We start from the raw sequence: 19,731 nt of genomic DNA, 5'->3' as shown, positions 1-19,731 counted from the left end.
GCTGGATGTTTTTTGGTAGTGTTTTCCTCAAATTTTTAGCACAATTATTCAGACATACGTGTGGTGCCCTCAGTTGCCTTCACTAAAATATTTTGGGTGACAGACATCCATTTATTGTTATCTACATTAGCCTCATAGATCCAATCTTAAACTAAAGAAAGCAAACTTCGGACATCAAACATGTCTTTGCTGATGAGCTGTATTTTAAGATAGGAGGAGACGTTACAAGACACAGCATGTTTGGAAAATGTATTCTGAAAAATACCTAGGTGGCCCACTTTTTCACAGGCCTCCCCAAAAATTTGCCTCTGCCTACATCGCTGGCTAGCAGTTGCTACCTGTTGAGATAATACAGTACCTTGCTGAATGATTACATCAAATTTATTTAGGTGAAACACTGCCTTATGAGGAGAACAATGAACTTTTCATATCTTACTGTGTTGCGTGATAGGTGATCCGACACCCTGACCACGTTCCGTCCACAGCACTCCTCTGGGCTCACCATGAGAAGTCAGTGGTGATTGATCAGTCGCTGGCCTTCCTGGGGGGCATCGACCTTGCCTATGGGAGATGGGACGACTACCAGCACAGACTGACCGATGTAGGCAGTGTGAGAAGGAGTCCTCAGCCCAGTCCTGCACTGTCCCCTAGCCTCACCAGAGTAAGATGGCCACAGCTTCATCATCATTATCACCATCCCATAAAAAAGTGGCTCTTCAGGAGCTCAACAGTAACAGCAGTGGTTTTGTACATAACCATGTCAACTCTTTTAAATGCATAAACATGGTCCTTGATAGCACCAAAAAAGGGTTCCACTGTTGTTATGAGTCAAAGTACTTATTTTGTACTACATAGAACCCAAAAGTGCACTGATATTTTTTTCATTCAATTTTGATTAGATAAACTTAGATAGAATTTACTTTAGACATGCACAGTTAGAGGACTTTTTTCAGTTTTAAGATTTCTGCACAATTCAGTCATTAACATAAACAGAGTCGTTCAGAGTCAATCAGAGCTTTGATGAGAAATGCTACGTTCAATCAGAGTTGTTCACAGTGATGGTGATAGGAACCAGACGCCTGAAGTGTTTAAACGCTAAAGAAACCAAATGTACAAATTGGCTGCCTGTTGCCTGAGACATTGTTTTACTGTGATTTTGCGATTTTGTGGGGAATTTTGAAAAAATGATGGATTTCTCATATTTTTTCAGCGAATAAGTTGAACTGACTCTGGGCTTATTATTCAGATATTAACCTTAAAACTATATTAAAAAGTTGTTTCATAACCTCTATAAATTCATTAGTAACTAGTGTAAGAAATAATATGTAAGTTACAGAAGTTATGCGGGACAAATGTCGACCCTTAGGGTTTAAGGGGTTAATTATTACAATCAACCCTGAAATAACCTGAAGTAACATATCAACAAGAAGTTGTACTTGCTGTACTACTTTGTTCCGACTCAGTGAAGTAAAGCATTTTACTTACACTCCTCAGAGATATAAATAGGTCTTCAGTGAGTTTCAGAAATAGAGGGTATCACTGGCTGTTCAGACGGGCTTCTCCAGTAAGCTGTAAGCAAATTGGACAGGAGTAAACTTGCTGTAAATGTGACCCATGGAGAGCAATAGCCCACAGTGGCCCTGCAATGTTTGTCAACATCAGGCTGACCCCATCAGTGTCGGCGACATGCTATTGCCAGCTGGGTGTTTCCGAGATCTGTCAAAGTGCTCAATGGGGGAATGCAACATGCACCTGACAGCTGCCAGCCCAGACTCCTTCTACTGATCAGCACCAATGCACCAATGAGCATCTATGTGTACAGCAGATCTGTCTGCTACTTTGTAGCAGCTGCATGAACAATTACAATTATACAGTCAGTGTTAGGTAATGGCAGACTACACGTAATCTGAATGACATAATCTGATCACAAAAATAAAGTGCAGAGTAGGATACCTTTTTTAAAAAAAAGGCATAATCAGTTACTTTCTTATTGACTGCTATTTTTTAAGGACAATGTATTTAATAGTTAAAAAATGTGTATGAATGAAATATCATGAACCCAGTTTAGCAATTATGAAAACAAATGTATCAGAAACTTATCAAAAAGTTATCTAAACATATCTGATCTTATCAGAATGGATCACATCTTTCAAGTAATCTAAAAGATTATGTTGCTGATTACAAATTACATTGATAAAATGGAATCAATACTGGATTACATTTCTCAAATAATCCAACATTGTATATGGATCAGCTCATAATTTAGCATAAATTAAAGGCATTTAATTTGCTCAGGACAACTACTTAAATAAATTGAGACAAGGTCTTACGATACAGCAGGTAATGTATTTAGATTTTTTTTTCTTTATATTTTCAGCTGTTCCGACAAAAACTAAACTTGTGTCTGGACAGCATATTGTGCTGAGAAGATCACTGTGGGCCTGGTTTGAACTTGAAGTCAGGTTTTTGTTATGCGGATTGATTTTCTTTTGTGGCTAGTGTCTGCAGGTCTGGATCTTCGTTTTTTCCACTAGCAAACGTAAAATCACAATTACAGAGCATCTGGGGCACCCTTGAAGGGCCTGCGGTTGCTAATCCCAGTGCTCTCACGCTGAGGAACATTGCCTGGCCTCACCGGGTACTTCCTTCCCCCTGGAGAGTTGCATTAAACATAAAGGGCCTGCATGGATGAGTGAGTCAACAAATTACTGGGGGCCACTAAATGGGGGGGAATGATTTCGCTTATATGCCACCTCTCGCAGGCTGCAGCCTACCTGCCTGCCATTGTGTCATTAAATATGGGCCTGGGCTTTTAAATAAACATGATTTCAGCCCTTCCAAATCGAGATGCTTATTGCATGTACTTAGGGGCTTCTCTCCCCATGCATGAGCGGCTGTATCCATCAACTCGGGCCTCCTCGACTGTAAAATCTTTGCTAATATACATGAAACTGTTACAGCTGTTGGTCTAACCTTTCCAAACGTCTCCTAAGGAGCAGAGTGATATTTGCACTTAATAAAATTATGCCCACCGGGAGGAGACTGCTGTGACATTTGCCATTTGTCAAGTCCAGACCACTATGATCCTCCATGAGCCATTAACCTGAGCACTTCAGAGGCTATTTTCCTCTGCACTCCAAATGCAGCTCAGTGTGGATGGGGACAGCGAGGACTGCTTTAGTAACACGTTACACTCACTGATACTCTAATTCATGTCATGAAGTCGAGCCATTGATTCAGGACAGGTGGGCCATTACCAGGCCCTAAGACCTTCGAGCCAACAGGCAGCTCAATACATCAGCTGCATTTAATATGGCATGTCGTTACCATTACACAACAGTACTGAGCGAGGATAAGTTCTGCCATAGACTTTGAGGCTTTTTTTCATTAAACATATGGTAGAAATAGATTGTCTTTACGAGAGAGCAGGTGGCAGATATTACTGAGAAAATACTACATCTGACAAGAGGCTCAATAAACACAGAAGATGCAAGCTAGCCAATACATAGCAGCTTAATTTGTTAACACAATATTTAGTGAGACAGTTAAAAAAGAAAAAAGCTTAAAAGTGCTAAAATAACTATGTTCATGTGTCATGAATATTTGTTATTTTGTTCAGTGAACTTCTACACAGATCTTTGACATGGACATGGATTGATGTAAAATATAAACTAGACTCTGGAATGTATTTTCAAATGTTTTATTCATTTTTTGGGAACAGTGAATGAATATATGGCAAGCAACTGAAATAATGCAATTATGTATTTATAGTCATTTCTTTTCAGCTTTGAGATTTGATGGTCATTTTTCAAATATGAGACACTGTGGCTATTAATTTAATTGTAATTTCATTTTTTATCCTTTCCTGATTATTATTGAATCATTTACAGCTGTGTTCATCATTCTGAGCACACTGAATGAACATCCTACATACATGTCTAAAATGATTCTAATGCTAATATTCTATAACTTATTTATTATATTATTTATTATTATTATATATTCTATATAGCTGTTAAAAAAAGTTGTGTCCAGAATGATGAACAGAGCTGTAGATGATTCTAAAAAGCTTTTAAACAGTTTTAATGAAATTACTGTCCAGAATGCCTTGTATTTGACAAGTAGTGATAGAATCTTATTCTTATTCGTTCTTTGGTGTTCTAAAAACATTTTAAAATACCTTCTGGTGCTTTATTAGTGTCAAAATTGTCATTCTACAATTAATTTTATTATATAATAAAACCTTTAAACAGTATGTATAGGGTACTAACATTATATTACAATCATTGTATGTGTGTACCTGCAACAAAACTGATTTTATGTGATTAAAAACAGTGACTGAAAACTATTAAATGGTATCGTATGGGTTGACATTAGCTGGGTCTATATACATAAGTAACCCAGACTGTCCATGTGTCCTGCAGCAGTCTGCTGCTACAGTGCTGGAGGAGGATGAGGAGATGAAGTTCAGTGTGGTGCTGGAGGAGGAGCTGCTGGGTGGAAATGGAACAGGACAGCCAGTGGAGGAACAGGGGGAGAACAGCATGTCTCTCACCCTCCCCATCAGCAAACCCCACGCAGTATCATCAGAAGATAAGAGCAGACGCAGCTCAGAGGCCACAGAGTCCAGTAAAGGAACACATTAATAGGCTTTTTCATAGTTCATTTGACATACTATAGTGTAATAAGTATAAGTAATTGAAATTATTGTATATAAAGTAGGTATGTAATGATGCACATTTTTAGTTTTTGATAGTTTTTGATTCCATTTTCAATATTTTATGTGTCTAAAATGTCTGGATACTACAGAGCACTAATTACGTATGACACAGATATAAGTTTTCCAGCAGAACCTTTTCAGCGTCTGCTTCACCAGTCCTCTAAAAAATCACTCATAGACTTCAGAAGAAAAGCCAAGTCATTTGAATGTGGGTGCATGTATAGCATAAACCCTGCCTACCTCCCTGCTCACTGTACTGCAGTAGTGTGCACCCAGACTCCTAGTTTTGATCCCTGACTGCGGTTTCCATGAAAGATGATAAACGAGAGATTTTCAGAAAAGAGATGGGTACATAGGCGCTTCAGTTTCGTTACATTGTTTCGAATTAGATTTTTTGATACTGTATTGAAATCTTTACACCCTTAAAATTAAATGACCAAAAACATTAACAAATCTTTCCAAACTATTGAACACTACTGTATTGCTGACATACAGTATATACAGTTGGACGCAAAAGTTTGAGCACCCCTGGTCAAATTATGTTTTGCTAATTTTCTAAATCAAAATAAGTTATGTCATCTCCAGAGAATACACTCCTGCACATTTTAATGCACAATTACCATTTATTTGCTGAATTTCACATATTTTATGTTTTATTTTTCCAATATGTTAAAGTAAATAAATAGAATAATAAATAGAAAACATGCATTAAAGTAAGCAGAAAAATGGCATTTTGAAGAGTGTTCTCTGAAGAGGATGCGTAAACTTGCTTTTATGTAGAAAATTGATTAAAAACGTAATTTGGGTGTTTAAACTTGCTGACAGCCTGACTGGCCTGAACACAACCTTTGCAGGGTGTCTACTGATGACATCTGCACAGTGATGATACTGTCTCTACATAGGGCATGTAGATATCCCAGTTGTGCACTGTGTGTATGTGTGTGTAGAGCATTGCAGCAGTAGGAACAGTGTGAGCTCCAGATCGCTGCCTGCTCGAGACTGGTACACTAAGAGTGTGTCTCTGCGTTCAAGTGACTCCTACTCACTGGGTCTTCACCACTCACTCCTGTTGCCTCACGGTCAGTGACACACACACAACATTAAAATGCTGGCAGTGTATAGCAGGAACAAGATGTTTTGTCTATCAACTTTTTTCCTGCATTTTTTACTTTTTTGAACAGTTATTTTTTCACTCATGATGTTTGTTTGTGTGGTTTTTGCATCATAAACAGTCAAAATTAGAGATCCACAATGAATCTTATCCATATGGCTAGATAATTGTTAAAAAAAAAAAACATTATTAGGCAGATGTTTAGATTTGACTGATATTTCAAATCAATGTTTATTGATGTATTTCTTGTACTCTTGAAGAGCAGAGCATTTAGGTGACTGGTCTACTGTGATAAAATGTCCGCATTATTTTTACTTTACTGCAGTTACACATATGCATTTTTCTGATGTTACACATATAAACATGTTATATTTCTCTGTAATGCTTATCCAGGTAGATCCTGGTAGTCCTGACGTCTCCTTTTTATAAATATTTGTGTTGGCATCAGCAGATATGCACATAATACAACATCAGATATCGCCACTGGCCCGCAGTTTTTATATCTGTGCATCCCCAGTCATCATTAAATCTAAATGTTATGACCCATATGATTGAAACAGGCTGTTGTTGTTACTTTGTATATATATGTATGTATGTGTGTGTGTGTGTATATATATATGTGTATGTATGTGTCTGTGTGGCTGTGTTCTGGTTGGTTGCCCCGTGTTGTGCCTCATTTTGTGTTGCCGTATGGGCTGAAACACTCCTCATAACTTCAGTGTGAATGGGTGAAGCTAAACTGTTATAGGCTGAATATGGATATATGTAAATCTGTTGGTTTTCGTGTCATCACAAAAATACTGAATTCAGAATGGGTTGTTTTTGCATTTTAGTTTCCATATATGGACAGTATAAACTGGGGAATGGAATTTTAACAGTTTTGAAATTTTAATGAGGCTTCTTGTGTCTTTACATAGTTTCCAACATGTAGGCAGAAGCCCAAATGAAAGTTACTCACAGAATACAAAGTTGTTCTTTCTTTGTATTGCAGACACCAGCTCCCTCAGAAGTCACATTAGCAGCACAGAGCTGTGCGGAGAGACGCGCTTCTGGCACGGCAAAGACTACTGCAACTTTATCCTCAAAGACTGGGTTAAGCTCAACAAACCTTTTGATGGTACGACACTGTTTGCATCAAACTTTAAGCAGAGCACAGTGCATCTCAAAAATAACAACTGTTCTGTCCTCCAATTCTCTCGTAGTCCTCAGGCCAATGTATTTTGACTAGTGAAGCACAGAATACCCTCACCCATCCCAGAAGGACATGATTTTTTTTTCCTATAACCCAGCAGCATCATGTCATACAACACAAACAAACCAAGAAACTGAACAAGAAATGAGAAGCTCCACTACAGTATACGTTTGATACATATCTTTTGATTCCTTCTGTCAGATTCATCAAATGAAGCAATATCTAGCAAACAGAGAAAAGAAGGGGAAAAACAGACAGAAGTTATTGTACTACCTGAGCTGCCTCAAACTATTCCATTCTACAGACAGTAGGGGTTATTGTCAGTTCACAGCATTGTCACTGTCTTTCTCTATTTCTGCATCTCTGCTTTTGTGCATTGCAAGGTCTAGTGCCCACACAGTGATGTCTGGCTATGGCTCAGCAGGAAGATGTGCAGGCCTGACAGATATATACATTACAATATTCTCTCACTTCAGGATGGTGGCACATCCTCACGAACGCCAGCCACAGAGATTAAGGCCCTTCTTTGATCGTCTCAAAGGGGCCCAGGCACCACATTTGTTATGCTGATCAGTGTCACAGAGTCCAGAAAATCCTGTCTTGAGTTAATTCACGACGTGCTCCATTTCATGAACTTCCATTTTAAACTGAGGGTGTCATGCCTTCTGCTATTGATGTTGAAAGGTTATTGTTTGTTTGTGTGCTTTTATCTTGTCAAGATTTCATTGATAGGTATAAAACACCAAGAATGCCCTGGCATGACATTGGAGTGGCTGTTCACGGGAAAGCTGCAAGAGACATTGCCCGACATTTCATTCAGAGGTGGAACTTTACAAAGGTAGGAATAAGATTTTAGCGACACAAAATAATGAGAACCTTGAAACCTGATTCAAGTTTTTGTCTTACATATTCAGGTTGCATTCAGGTTTTACATATTACGTTTCAGTTTTCTCAGGTTTTCTTATGTATTTGGATTTCATTAAATATTTTTGTTTTTGCTATAAATTCAGGTTTCATTCGGTATTCCCAGGTTTTCGTCTTAAGTATTTGGGCTTCATTCAGTGCTCTCAGGTCTTATACATTTAAGTCTCGTTAAATATTTTCAGTTTTAGTGTTACATATATTTAGGTTTTATTCGGTATCTTGTTTTCATCCTTGTTTTCATTCAGTATTTTCAGATTTTTTTTCCCCTTAAATGTTCTTCATATATGCTACATTTTATTATTGCATTTTATTTTATACGCTGTACTTCAGTTCTGCACAGTCCTACTACCACTGTTAGTAACGTAGTAGTAGTAGTAGTAGTAGTAGTAATAATAATAACAATAATAATAATAATAATAATAATAATTTTCTGGTCATTTCCTTTAGTGCTAAAAACTAAAAATCGGGCACAATTAAAGATCAGAAAACATACATGAACCACAGCTTCCCCCCTTCCCCAAGCTCTTGTAGTCTTTTTAAAGTGATCTTTATTAGCTTGAGCTTAGCACCCCCTGCAGTTGTGCATTGTGTCTTGTTCTGAATGCCGTCAGCGTTCAATGGCGGGCCTGCTCTCCCGCCTCCCTTTTAAAGCAATTAGAGGCCTTTTTACTTTGATTGTTCGGTAATTGAATTGGTTTGAGGCCTGTATGATTTCCTTTGCAATATGCCAGTCATATTTCAGGCTTGGCTACAGATCAGACACTCTCCTGGTGAATAATTAAAGTGGAGGGAGCCAGGTGTGTGCACAGCGCAGGAGGGCAAACAAAAGGCGGCTGAATGCTTCTGATGAGGTGTTTAGGGGAAATGAGAATTCTCTGCTCAAAGACAGTGCACTCTCATTTATTTCCTTTGGTGCCAGTTGACTGGTGCTGATTAGAGAACGGCACTCTGCTATTTTCTGTATTCATCATGACCACAAAGAAAGAATGTCAAAGTGAGAACAATTCAATCAGTAATGAGAGTATGAGACAGTATGAGATATGGCTATATTAGAGCATTTAGGACCTTTTACCTCATGGGCTTTTTGTTGCTTTTTCTGACTGATCACTGATTTCTCATCAGTATTTCATTGCATGACTTCTTGCTTTTTTGTAGTAGTTGTTGTCTAATTCACAGTCAAAAGCAGCTGTTAAGTGGTTATAAAAACTCTGTTTCAAACTTATTAACATTAAATATATGCCTATTCACCTTGGCTTAATATGCACTCTTAAAAATAAAAGTACATGATGCCATAGAAGAACCACTTTTGGTTCCCTAAAGAACCTTTTAATGGACGGAGAAGTGTGTAAGTAACTTTTAAGTTTAAAGAACCTCCACATAATGTAAAGGGTTATAGGAAGAGGCCTAGAATTGTTGTAGAACCATTATATTATGTAAAGATTCTTTACCTATCCATGATGCTAGTCCACTAGATATTTCCAACTGAGCAAATTTTTATATTATTAATCAAGTAACATCAGTTAGCTTAGTCAGTTCTCATTACAGTGAGGTATGTTTGCTTTTGTCTGTAAAGTCTTATGGACACAACCATGATTTGTCAACTACAGTGTACACTGAGCACCTTCAACACACAACCTAATTAGTGCTTCAAGTGAATCCACCAGATACAAACTGAAACTGAGTTAGAGCACTCTTTTTGATGGTAGACGGTGCATACTACAATAGCCCATTATACAGACACTGACAACAAAACCCTGAAGCAGTAGCCACACTCCATCACTACACCCAACACCTACACAGCTCTCTTAAATGCCAGTCCAGTCTCAAATATACAGGCTATCTTTGGAGGCTGTGGTGATTTAGATGCTGCGATTCTCCATCAAGGTCAGAGCAGTTTGGGCTGCCACTCGGATAGCTGCCAACATCCCGCGAGTCCAGTTAAGATCAGTCCTCCCTTCAGGACTCAATAGGTTTTAATCAACACATTATGCCAGTTGTTAATTGCCCGAGCTACCTGCTGCTAAAATAAATTCAATACTTTTATTGTATTAGTAACCATCTGTTTAAAAACACCAGGCCCAGATTACTGTTTAGCCTGCGGTCAGTGTTGACATGGAGTACAGCTTGCTAATTTGCACGGCAAGCACTTCCTTCGAGAGGGGTGAGAACATTCAAGTGTGAAATGTAGAGCAAAGAAAGCATTGTAGAGACCCAGGCTGACTTCAGCTAATTAAATTGTGAAAAACAAATATCAGGTTTTTAGTACAAGGTCAAGATTGAGCCATGCTTCGGGAAGTTTCTTTTGAAAGAGAGCTGATCTACAGTGATGTGAATTGATGTACACATAGAAATGATTGTAAATAAAGGGGAAAATCTCTGCATTATTAAATTGTTAAAATGTAAACAAAGTATTTCAAAATGTATTTTCTTGAGAGATTTACTGAGTCAGAATTGTCCACAGTCAGACATCTGAAGTGTTTAATGCCTCTTAAAGCTAAGTGGTTAGGAATAAGCTGCCTGATGTCCAAGACATTGTTTCATGACAGTTTTGAGAGAGGTTTGGTCTAAAAGTTTTAGGCCAAAACCATATTCCATTTTTAAATTAATTATTGGCAGAGAAGTACAATGCAGGGTGTTGTAAGACAAAACATTACCCAAGGAAAACTTATATTTTCAGATTTACCAGTGTTTTACCATTATTCACATGACGTATACAAATTCAGTAGACCCATTAGGATTCACTGGTTCACTGGTTGTTTTGCACAGTAAATAAAGCGGCTGTGTTTGCATTATAGATATTGTGACCCCTGGTTCACATTACCACCATTGTAAAGAAATCAGAGTTGGTGAGTTTCTCTACAGCGCACCACTCTGAATGACCTTGTTTACATATCAATAATAAAATTATGCATAATAATTATGCAATTTAATAATTTTGAAAAATCAATCAAATTTCTCATTAAGATCCAACATCTTTGCTCTGTACTTGTGTTAAAGCTTACACGCTTCTTTCTTAAGAAAAATAAAATTAAAGAATAAAACCTAGCTTGACCTGTCCCGTGATACAGGTGAAAGCAGTCTGAGTCTAGTCTGGTAAGGACAATAGGCATCATAAATGCGGTTTGAAAATGTCTTTAGCCTCATGGCCTTGCGTTTATTGCAATCAGACATACTGTTAAGGACAAAAAGAGGCCACAGTGACTTTCATTCAGCCTCAAGCAAGTCTCATGAGGAGCTCTTCCAGTGGGCCGGGTCGATGGTCAGCCCGTCAGGCCGTGTGGACCGCTGGGGTAATTAGCACTCTTTAAGGGTGTGATTGGGGAGTCAACAAGCCGCGTGCTGTCTGGTTTTAATCAGCTCTCCTTTATTTGCTAGCTGGTGAAGAAGCGTTCAGGGGCGACGGGTTATCCCTGCCTCATGCCCAAGTCTCTCTCTGCACCCAGTGAGCTGCCAGAGATGAGGGTTAAACATACACAGGCCAACGTGCAGGTGAGGATCATCTCCTGAATCAAAGACTGCAACACAATGTCTCTTATGTGGAAGATAATAGTGCAACCATATGAGCTGCTATTTTGTTTTTTCAGAAGTCTGTAATAGCAACCCCATTTGTCCAAAAGCATCCAGAGATCCAAATCAAGCATATTAACCAGGAGTCTGTCCTTTTTTGCTGCAGTAAAAGCCTCTACTCTTCTGGGAAGGCCTTGTGCTTGATCTTGGGACATTGCTGCAGGCATTTGATTACATTCAGGCACTGATGTTGGCCAATTAATCTGGCTCACAAATGGCACTCCAGCAGGCATATTGACAAATGCATTCTTTTTTTGGGGACTACATAGCATTGTGTTTTCAGTAACGCAGTGTTATGGGAACTATGGAAACAACAACAATTTACTAACTGATACAACAGTTTTGTAACTGCTGCTCAGCATTGTGCATGGTGACCTAGGCTCATGCTCATCTGCCTTCAAAGTATCCAATTCTATTGTCAGTGTTTTTGCATGATGATTACACTGCATGTTCCAGATTGCATGTTTTTTTCTTCTTGGAGAGCTCAAATTACATATTTAGTTGTAAATGTGCATTGATTTGGTTTGAAATTATAGGTTTTGAGGTCTGTGTGCCAGTGGTCCATAGGCACAAAAGTGCATGAGGAATCCATTCATCTGGCCTACATCTCAGCCATTCAGAACAGCAAACACTTCATCTACATAGAGGTAGGACAATCAACTTTAAAACTGTTTTTAACTAAATTTGTTAATATAATTCAAATATACCGTGCATGTACATAGTATATGATATAGTATTTAATACATAAATGGTAAGAAAAACATTTGAATACAGATCACTCTAAAGATTTTTCTTTGTGAGGCTTCACACATACAATAAATATATTATGCTATATTAATATATACCAACTTTTTATATATTTTATTTTTTTTTATTATTACTTCAATATATATACCTGCTATACATTAGTTAGAACAGTCTGTAGAACTGAGCACACATTAAACTGTTCTGTGTCACAGAACCAGTTCTTCATCAGCTGTGCTGACAAGACCATCCACAACTGTATTGGAGATGCCCTAACTGAGAGAATCCTTCGAGCATACAGGTGTGGACATATCCCTCTCTCTCACTGCCTCTGCATCAGCCCAACTTAATATCCCTCCTTTACTGTAAGACACTTATCAGCCTGGCCTAGTAGTCTGCTCTGACAGTTGAATGGTTTCTGACTCATGCATTGGTCTTCTGCAGGGAGAAGAAAAAGTTCAGGGTTTACGTGGTGATGCCTCTGCTGCCCGGCTTTGAAGGCGACATCTCCTCTGGAGGGGGCCAAGCCATCAAGGCAATCATGTACTTTAATTACAGGTAATCACCAGCACATGCTTCATCTGTAATCGCCAAATTGCCTCAATTAAAGGCTGGACACCACACTTTCTGCAAATTATACGCTGGTAATGCGGAAACAATGTAGGTCCTCCCTGTCGTAAGCTTCGTAGAGGCCATTACAGGCTGAACTGGGGGGGTTGATCACTGGCTTTTGGTGAGTGAGAAGTGATTGGTCAGGAGAAGTAAAGTATGTAATTGACCTATCTGTGCTCCATCCACAAGCGTGTTCATTCGTAGTTACTCTTGGTTTAACGAACTTTACAGAACACTGACAAATATCTCATTCAAACTAACAAGAAACACTGTATTTCTGTTACAGTGCATTGCCTATTTTGTTATATAATTGTTTTTTTAGGAACAAACAACGGATTTATAGACAGAAAGTAGGTTTTGTAGGTCCTGCCTACTTCAGATGTTTTAACACTGCCAGGCGGTTAGTGTTGTCACCTACACAATTAACTACCGTAGGAAGTCCCCAGACTGCATCTTTTCACCATATTGCATAGGATATGTATAGCTCAATTAGACAACACCACCTGACCCCGTATTCAGAAAGTTTGAGTAGAAGTGTAGATCTAGGACCAGATTCCACTCAATTTTTATTATGCTTTAGGAATACAGGTTCTGAACTGACCTTAGTTTCATGCTGCAATTTCTCATTAGGTTGAATGGGAAGTTTGCCAATATTTTGTGAAGCTTATCCATTCCAGTCCAACAGCAGCTATGAAAGAATGCATCTGTGGACAGAGCATGAATAGATAAATTGGTGAAAGGAAGTCCCCATGTGAGAAGAATGACATCAGTCCCTGTCTTTGTATCTTCAGGACCATGTGCAGAGGTGATTACTCCATTATCGAGAGACTCAAATGTGTGAGTAAGTAAAACTCCTTCAGTTTCCATGTCTTTCGCCATCTAACAACTTTCCTGACTCATGTACCCAATAATACACTACTGCTGGACGAATAAAGCACTAAAGAAGGCTCTTTTCAACTGATTATAATTGATTTATGGTGATCAGTGGTGAGTTTAATGCAAAATTCTTTGTTTACTGTACACTGCAAAAATGGTATCTTGGCAAGTGAAATCAACTTCAATCTAGTAAATATATCTAATATTTCTGTTTTTAAGACTTATGTAGGAATATAAAAAATGTATAACATTTTAGATATTTTTACTTACAGGGAGATGATTTTGCTTGTTTCAAACATTATTTCTTGAAACAAACTAAATTGTCTGGCAGTATGTCATGAAGCAAGCAAAATTATCAGTCAGTAGAATAAGACAATATCTATAGACAGAATTGCTTAAAACAAGTAAAAGTGTCTAGAAATAAACTGCATAATTTTCATAATATTCTTACAACAATCTCATAATAAGACATATATGGTATACTGACTAGATTTAAGATGTGGATACGTTGCATTTAATCACAGTTCATGGCAGCTAGTTTAGCTGTTACAAACTGCCTGAAAAGAAGCTTTATATTAACTTAATCTGATGAATTGTCAAACTAGTCACCTGGAAGCTGAGGTTTGATGAGCAGAAGGAGTGACTATATGCATGTTTATGTGTGTCCATATGTCAATGCAGTGTCAGACTGCTGGATCAACTACATCTCATTCTGTGGCTTGCGCACGCATGCTGATCTGGACGGGCGCCTGGTCACTGAACTCATCTATGTTCACAGCAAGCTCATGATCGTGGATGACTGCACTGTCATCATTGGTTAGTTGAACTATTGTCAAACAAGCAGAGTATATGTGTTATATACAGAAATCAAACACAGAAGTTAATATGTACAAGTAAATATTAGCTTCATATTGATGCTCTGTAGTCTGTTTGTTCCAGCAGCACAGCTAATTATTTCTCCAGCACAACAAATAAGCTTAATATTATGATCAGTTCACTGCACTGTCAGGCTAATGAATATACCTGCAGGGCTTGGCTTCTGAGCAGTGAGCTGAATTTGTGTGTTTGAATGGATTGTATTGTAATATACAAGATGGCCAGTAGATGGCAGTAGTGTCTAATGTAAGCCATGCTGTTCATGACGCGTCCTTCTGGACATGTTGTTAATAACATCCTCAGATGTTCAGCAGAAAATACAAACCCCCTTCGTCAATCACTATATGTATTCTGAAGCCTAACTCCGTGTCTGTATGTAGCCCCACACTTCAATTGCTCATTGTCATAGCTATGTTCCACAATACCCTGAAAAAATAGTGTTTTAGATTTGGATGATTCAAATGTGTTAAATGGTTGCATGATTACAGTGTATTACATAAACACACATGCTGTTTTTCAGTTTACTTTTAGCAAGAACAGTGTTGCTGCAACATGCATGTACTACCATTTGATTTTTTTTTGTCTTTTTTTTTGTTACTCCCAATACTCATAACAGCTGCTTACGAGTAAGATTAAGATCAATAACAGAAGTGTAGACCTTGAGGAGTAAAGAGTCCTGTTGTCTGTGATTGTGCTCAGTGAGGGTGGGTTGCTGTCTGTGCTTTTTGCAGGCTCTGCTAACATCAATGACCGAAGCATGCTGGGTAAGAGAGACAGTGAGATGGCGGTGGTGGTGGAGGACATGGAGTTCCAGGACTCACTCATGGATGGAGAGATTTACCAGGCTGGCAGCTTTGCCTTGTCGCTAAGAGTGGAGTGTTTCAGGTGGGTCTAACTGCATGTTACATTTTTTTTTTCCTTCAGCTATTGTTTTGTATTATTTTAGTTTATTTGAATATTTATGTAAGTATTAAACTGTACATCATTACATTGCAACAGTACAAAGCAATACTTGTAATATCATGCAGGCTTATACAGTTTTCAGTATTAAAAATGTTCAGTTCATTAATTAATGATTATTTTGATTAGTTATTATTAATAAATCCACAGAACTCACAAGTCCAAAGCAATGCATGTACATAATGTTGTTATAGACTGAGAACCTCTAACAAAATTTTCTTACAATTTCACAATTTAGAATGGACAGCAGGGCCCTTATTTAGCTGGGAAAAGAAACACAACAGAGTTCTTTTAGTTTTGCCATGTGACCGAAAGCCTCACCTGCAGGTGCCATACACTGCTTGCTGTGATGAAAGCCTCGCCAGGCATCATGTCCCCATTGAACTTCCTATCCAACACAATGGATATTGGAAACAATGGAGTGTTTCCTGCTAGTGTCACCCTTGGCTTGCTCATTAGGAGCTTGAACCTGCATTTTTGTAAAGCTGCTGTGTGACCACGTCCATTGTAAAAAGCGCTATACAATAAAAATCAAATTCACAATCTCAAAAAATCATGAAACTACCACCTAACCTCAGTACCAAATCCAGTCAGTGAACTGAATCAATGAGTTGTTGAATCTAGTAACTCTTATTTATTTATATATATATATATATATATATGTATGTGTACATGCACAACTTATTTGTCTAATCAAGATAACTTCACAGTAAAATGTAAGTTTTTTGGTTTTCAGCATTTGTTTAGCTGCATTTCTTCAAATGTCATGTTTTTGTTACATTCTTTGTTGTTATATAATGCACACAGACACAGTGAAAGATTGAAACAGACATTTTGAAGGAATCAGTTTGGTAAAATAAGTCCTATTGCTATTTAAGCCTTTAAATCCCTTTGCTATTTAAATTTTACACTGAAATGTCTGTTTAATAACAGTATGCTCATTTTGGTGTGTTGGGTGGAAAATGAGTAAAACCCCAAGCATGATGTATATCTTACCTTGAGCATGTGTTTTAGGCTTGTGCTTGGGTTAATGGGAGACTACAGCATGGACATCAGCGACCCCATCAGTGACCGCTTCTACAAGGAGATTTGGATGGTGACTGCAGCGAGGAATGCCAGTGTTTACGACAAGGTGAATAATCTGTTTAATGGAATGGTGGAAACACTTTCAGCACGCTCCAGTTGGTTAAACCCTTTGGTTCTTTCTTAAAGCATGTACCCTTTCATCACTGAGGTAAAAAAATGGGATTAGTTAATCAATACAGTAAAGACTTTACCTGGACTCTGTCCAACAGACTGCTTTGCCGTGCGATCTGTTTGTGCCAGTGCCTTAAAGAGGACACATGAAAGAACACTTTTTTGCATGTGGAATATATATTATGCAACTGACATACATTCAGTTTAATCTCTCTGCTGGGGCAGGCAAGATTGATGGTGAATTCCCTGAACAGAATTTTTTCCCATTTTTCAACATTTTTTGCATAATTCAATATGTAAGATGCAAACAGTGGTTTGATGTGAACTGCTCTGTTCTAGAGAAACTTAGTCAGAATTGTTCATGGAGGTGGTGATAGGAATGCTAAATGCCTCTAAAATAGGATGCACAATTCCAGTTCTGGAGGGCACAGCACAGTTTGTTCATTTAAGCTGCTCAAACATACCTGATTCCAGTTATCTGTTATTTGTCAGGTTTAGTGAATAGGGCAGTCATCAAAGTGTGAAACTGGTCACCTAGGACCGGAGTTGTGCACTTCTGCTCTAAAAGCTACCTCAGAGAACGTTCTTACATGAAGTACCGTGCAAAGTCAGATATCACCCTACATTAATTTAATTTCCAATCAAATTGGCCATTAAGTACAACTTATTAATTTTTTAAAAGATATTTCTGAGGAGATTAGATGTAAGTTAATTGACTGCCATAACAGTCGAAGAAGTGGAAAAACAAGAGTTTCAAATAATAATTTCAAAAATTAGAGAAATGGGACTCCTAACAACTGTGCAACACCTGGTACCACCAAAACACCAAAAATGTCCCCGTTACATAAAATAGTACTTAAAACCTTCAGCTTTGAAAGGAGGAAAAACAAGCTCCAGTTGTGCTTTAGATGTGGGGAAAAAAAGTCCACAGGTGGTTTCTGTCCATCCTTCCACAGAAGACAGCTCAACATTATGGGTCTGAAAGGATGTGTAGCGGTCAAGAAGCCATTATAGAGCCATTACTGGCTGTGTTCTCAAAACCGTGGACTTGCCACCCTAGAGTCCAGACCTCATCATCACTGAATGTGCTTGGGATTATTTGGATTGTGGATCCAACTTCTAAGACTGAACTCTGAATTGTGGAAAAACACTCCTGCATGTTTCTTTGAAAAACTGAAAGCAAATCTCAAGAAAAGAATGGAAGCTGTAATAAAGGTAAAGTGTAGACACACTAAATACTAAACCAGGGGTCGGCAACATGCAGCTTTACAGCAAAATTAGATTTGTGGATGAAAAATAAAATAATTCTTCTTTGCACTTAAATAAAGCTCTGCTGATTGTTCTAACACAGTTTTAACAATAAATAGTCTTAAACGCTGAAATGAATGTAGCCTACATTTGCTAATTCACCAACCTTTAACTGAATATTGGCATGCAGACTGCAGGTCACACAGCAATGCAGACAGCAGTCTCGCCTAGCTAGTAGGTAACAAAAAGGCAAAGAGAAAGATTTAAGACAAACATCAGTGATTTGGAGACAAACGGACTTATTTGCATTTATAAGCACTACAGCTGGTTTCCTGATAAGTCTATTCTGCAACGAGAAACTGTCAGACACTAAAAAGTCACAAAGCTGAAGTCAGTTTCTCATTCACCAGCTTCTTGTTCCTGTTCCACCTTAAATGGTGCAGCAGTTACATTGTGAGGACCCAGGCACTATTTAAGGTGGAACGGGAAAATTCTAACAAGAAGCTGGTGAATGAGAAGCTGAATTCAGCTTTGTAAAAAGTCGAATGTTGAGAGACATTTTACAAGAAACTTTTTACTTTTGAGTAAAAGTTTTCTGCCAGAGATACGAGAAAAGCAGCTATAGCTGAGCTAAAGCTTAAAGCAGAGCAAATTAAGTCTTCCTTTTCATTTATATTTTTTAGCCTATACTAGAACATTAGCACATACTGAGACATATTTACAGCCTATATAGTAAAATGGGCATGAAATGTTGTGGCTCACAATGTTGATTTTTATTTAAAGGACAAAATGTCTCTTCTTAACATTTGGGTTACGACCCCTGTTAGTAAATAAATGTTTTATTAGGTTGTTGAGATTTGATTTCATGTTACGTCTTTTCTGTACTCCTGACATGGAACAATGAATAACTTGCACTTAATGGACGTTTGACAGGATGTACCTCTAGTGTACCGTTTCACATCAGGAGTTCCCCTTTGAAGATACAACAGTATGACTAAGTCCTGTTGTTGTGTGCACAGGTGTTCCGATGCCTACCTACAGATGCAGTGCTGAACTATAAGATCCTGAGGGAGTACATGTCTCGCTCCTGCATGGCAACTGAAGACCCCATCCAGGCTTGCGCCGAACTCAGGAAGGTACGTGGCTTCCTGGTCCAGTTCCCCTTCTACTTCCTGTCTGAGGAGAACCTCTTTCCTTCCTTAAACTCTAAAGAGGGTATCATGCCCGTGGAGCTGTGGACATAGCCTTATGGGAAATGTAGTAACATGTTACAGTAAAACTTCAGGGTCTCTTCAAAATTTACATACCTAATATATAATTAACTGTCAGTGGTCTTGTATGTTTAAAATTTGATTGTTTTCTTTCTTTTTAGAGACAAAAATGAAACGTATGGCATAGATGTTAAAACTACCTCTTAAAGAAATGTCTAAGCTGGCTTTAAATATGGCTTTTGAAACACCTTAGCTTGCCAAGAGTGCCTAATAGCCTCATGCTTCTCACTCACTTCAGTCTTATTCTCTGTTTAATATGGGCCTTGTGAGATAAACACTGACATGTCTGAAAAATAAATGTAAATAAATGAAAGAGAATGACATTTGTAAACTAACCACATACTGACCATGAATAAAGCTTTTTTTAATCTTTGTCTCTAATAATTTAGCAATTACACCATCACTGCTACAGACAATATTGCAAACAAATAAC

General features: G+C 38.1%; 1 protein-coding gene across 1 annotated transcript in view; it reads left to right on the top strand.

Moving 5' to 3' along the window:
• The window catches only part of si:ch211-168k14.2 (phospholipase D1), a 51,232-nt gene extending 31,562 nt beyond the window's left edge, over positions 1 to 19,670 (top strand). The window contains exons 15-28 of the mRNA XM_036579275.1: positions 452 to 661; positions 4,425 to 4,629; positions 5,668 to 5,799; positions 6,823 to 6,948; positions 7,743 to 7,861; positions 11,323 to 11,436; positions 12,051 to 12,161; positions 12,474 to 12,559; positions 12,703 to 12,816; positions 13,662 to 13,711; positions 14,428 to 14,562; positions 15,354 to 15,507; positions 16,597 to 16,714; positions 19,047 to 19,670. Of these exons, the coding sequence (XP_036435168.1) occupies positions 452 to 661; positions 4,425 to 4,629; positions 5,668 to 5,799; positions 6,823 to 6,948; positions 7,743 to 7,861; positions 11,323 to 11,436; positions 12,051 to 12,161; positions 12,474 to 12,559; positions 12,703 to 12,816; positions 13,662 to 13,711; positions 14,428 to 14,562; positions 15,354 to 15,507; positions 16,597 to 16,714; positions 19,047 to 19,271 (1,899 nt within the window). The 3' untranslated portion in view covers positions 19,272 to 19,670. The remainder of the gene's footprint in view (positions 1 to 451; positions 662 to 4,424; positions 4,630 to 5,667; positions 5,800 to 6,822; positions 6,949 to 7,742; positions 7,862 to 11,322; positions 11,437 to 12,050; positions 12,162 to 12,473; positions 12,560 to 12,702; positions 12,817 to 13,661; positions 13,712 to 14,427; positions 14,563 to 15,353; positions 15,508 to 16,596; positions 16,715 to 19,046) is intronic.
• Positions 19,671 to 19,731: the final 61 nt, after the last annotated feature.

Source organism: Colossoma macropomum, unplaced genomic scaffold, assembly GCF_904425465.1.
Source record: "Colossoma macropomum unplaced genomic scaffold, Colossoma_macropomum, whole genome shotgun sequence".
Classification (NCBI taxonomy): domain Eukaryota; kingdom Metazoa; phylum Chordata; class Actinopteri; order Characiformes; family Serrasalmidae; genus Colossoma; species Colossoma macropomum.
The sequence above is the reverse complement of the archived record's forward strand: the minus strand, read 5'-3'. Positions and strand labels throughout refer to the sequence as shown.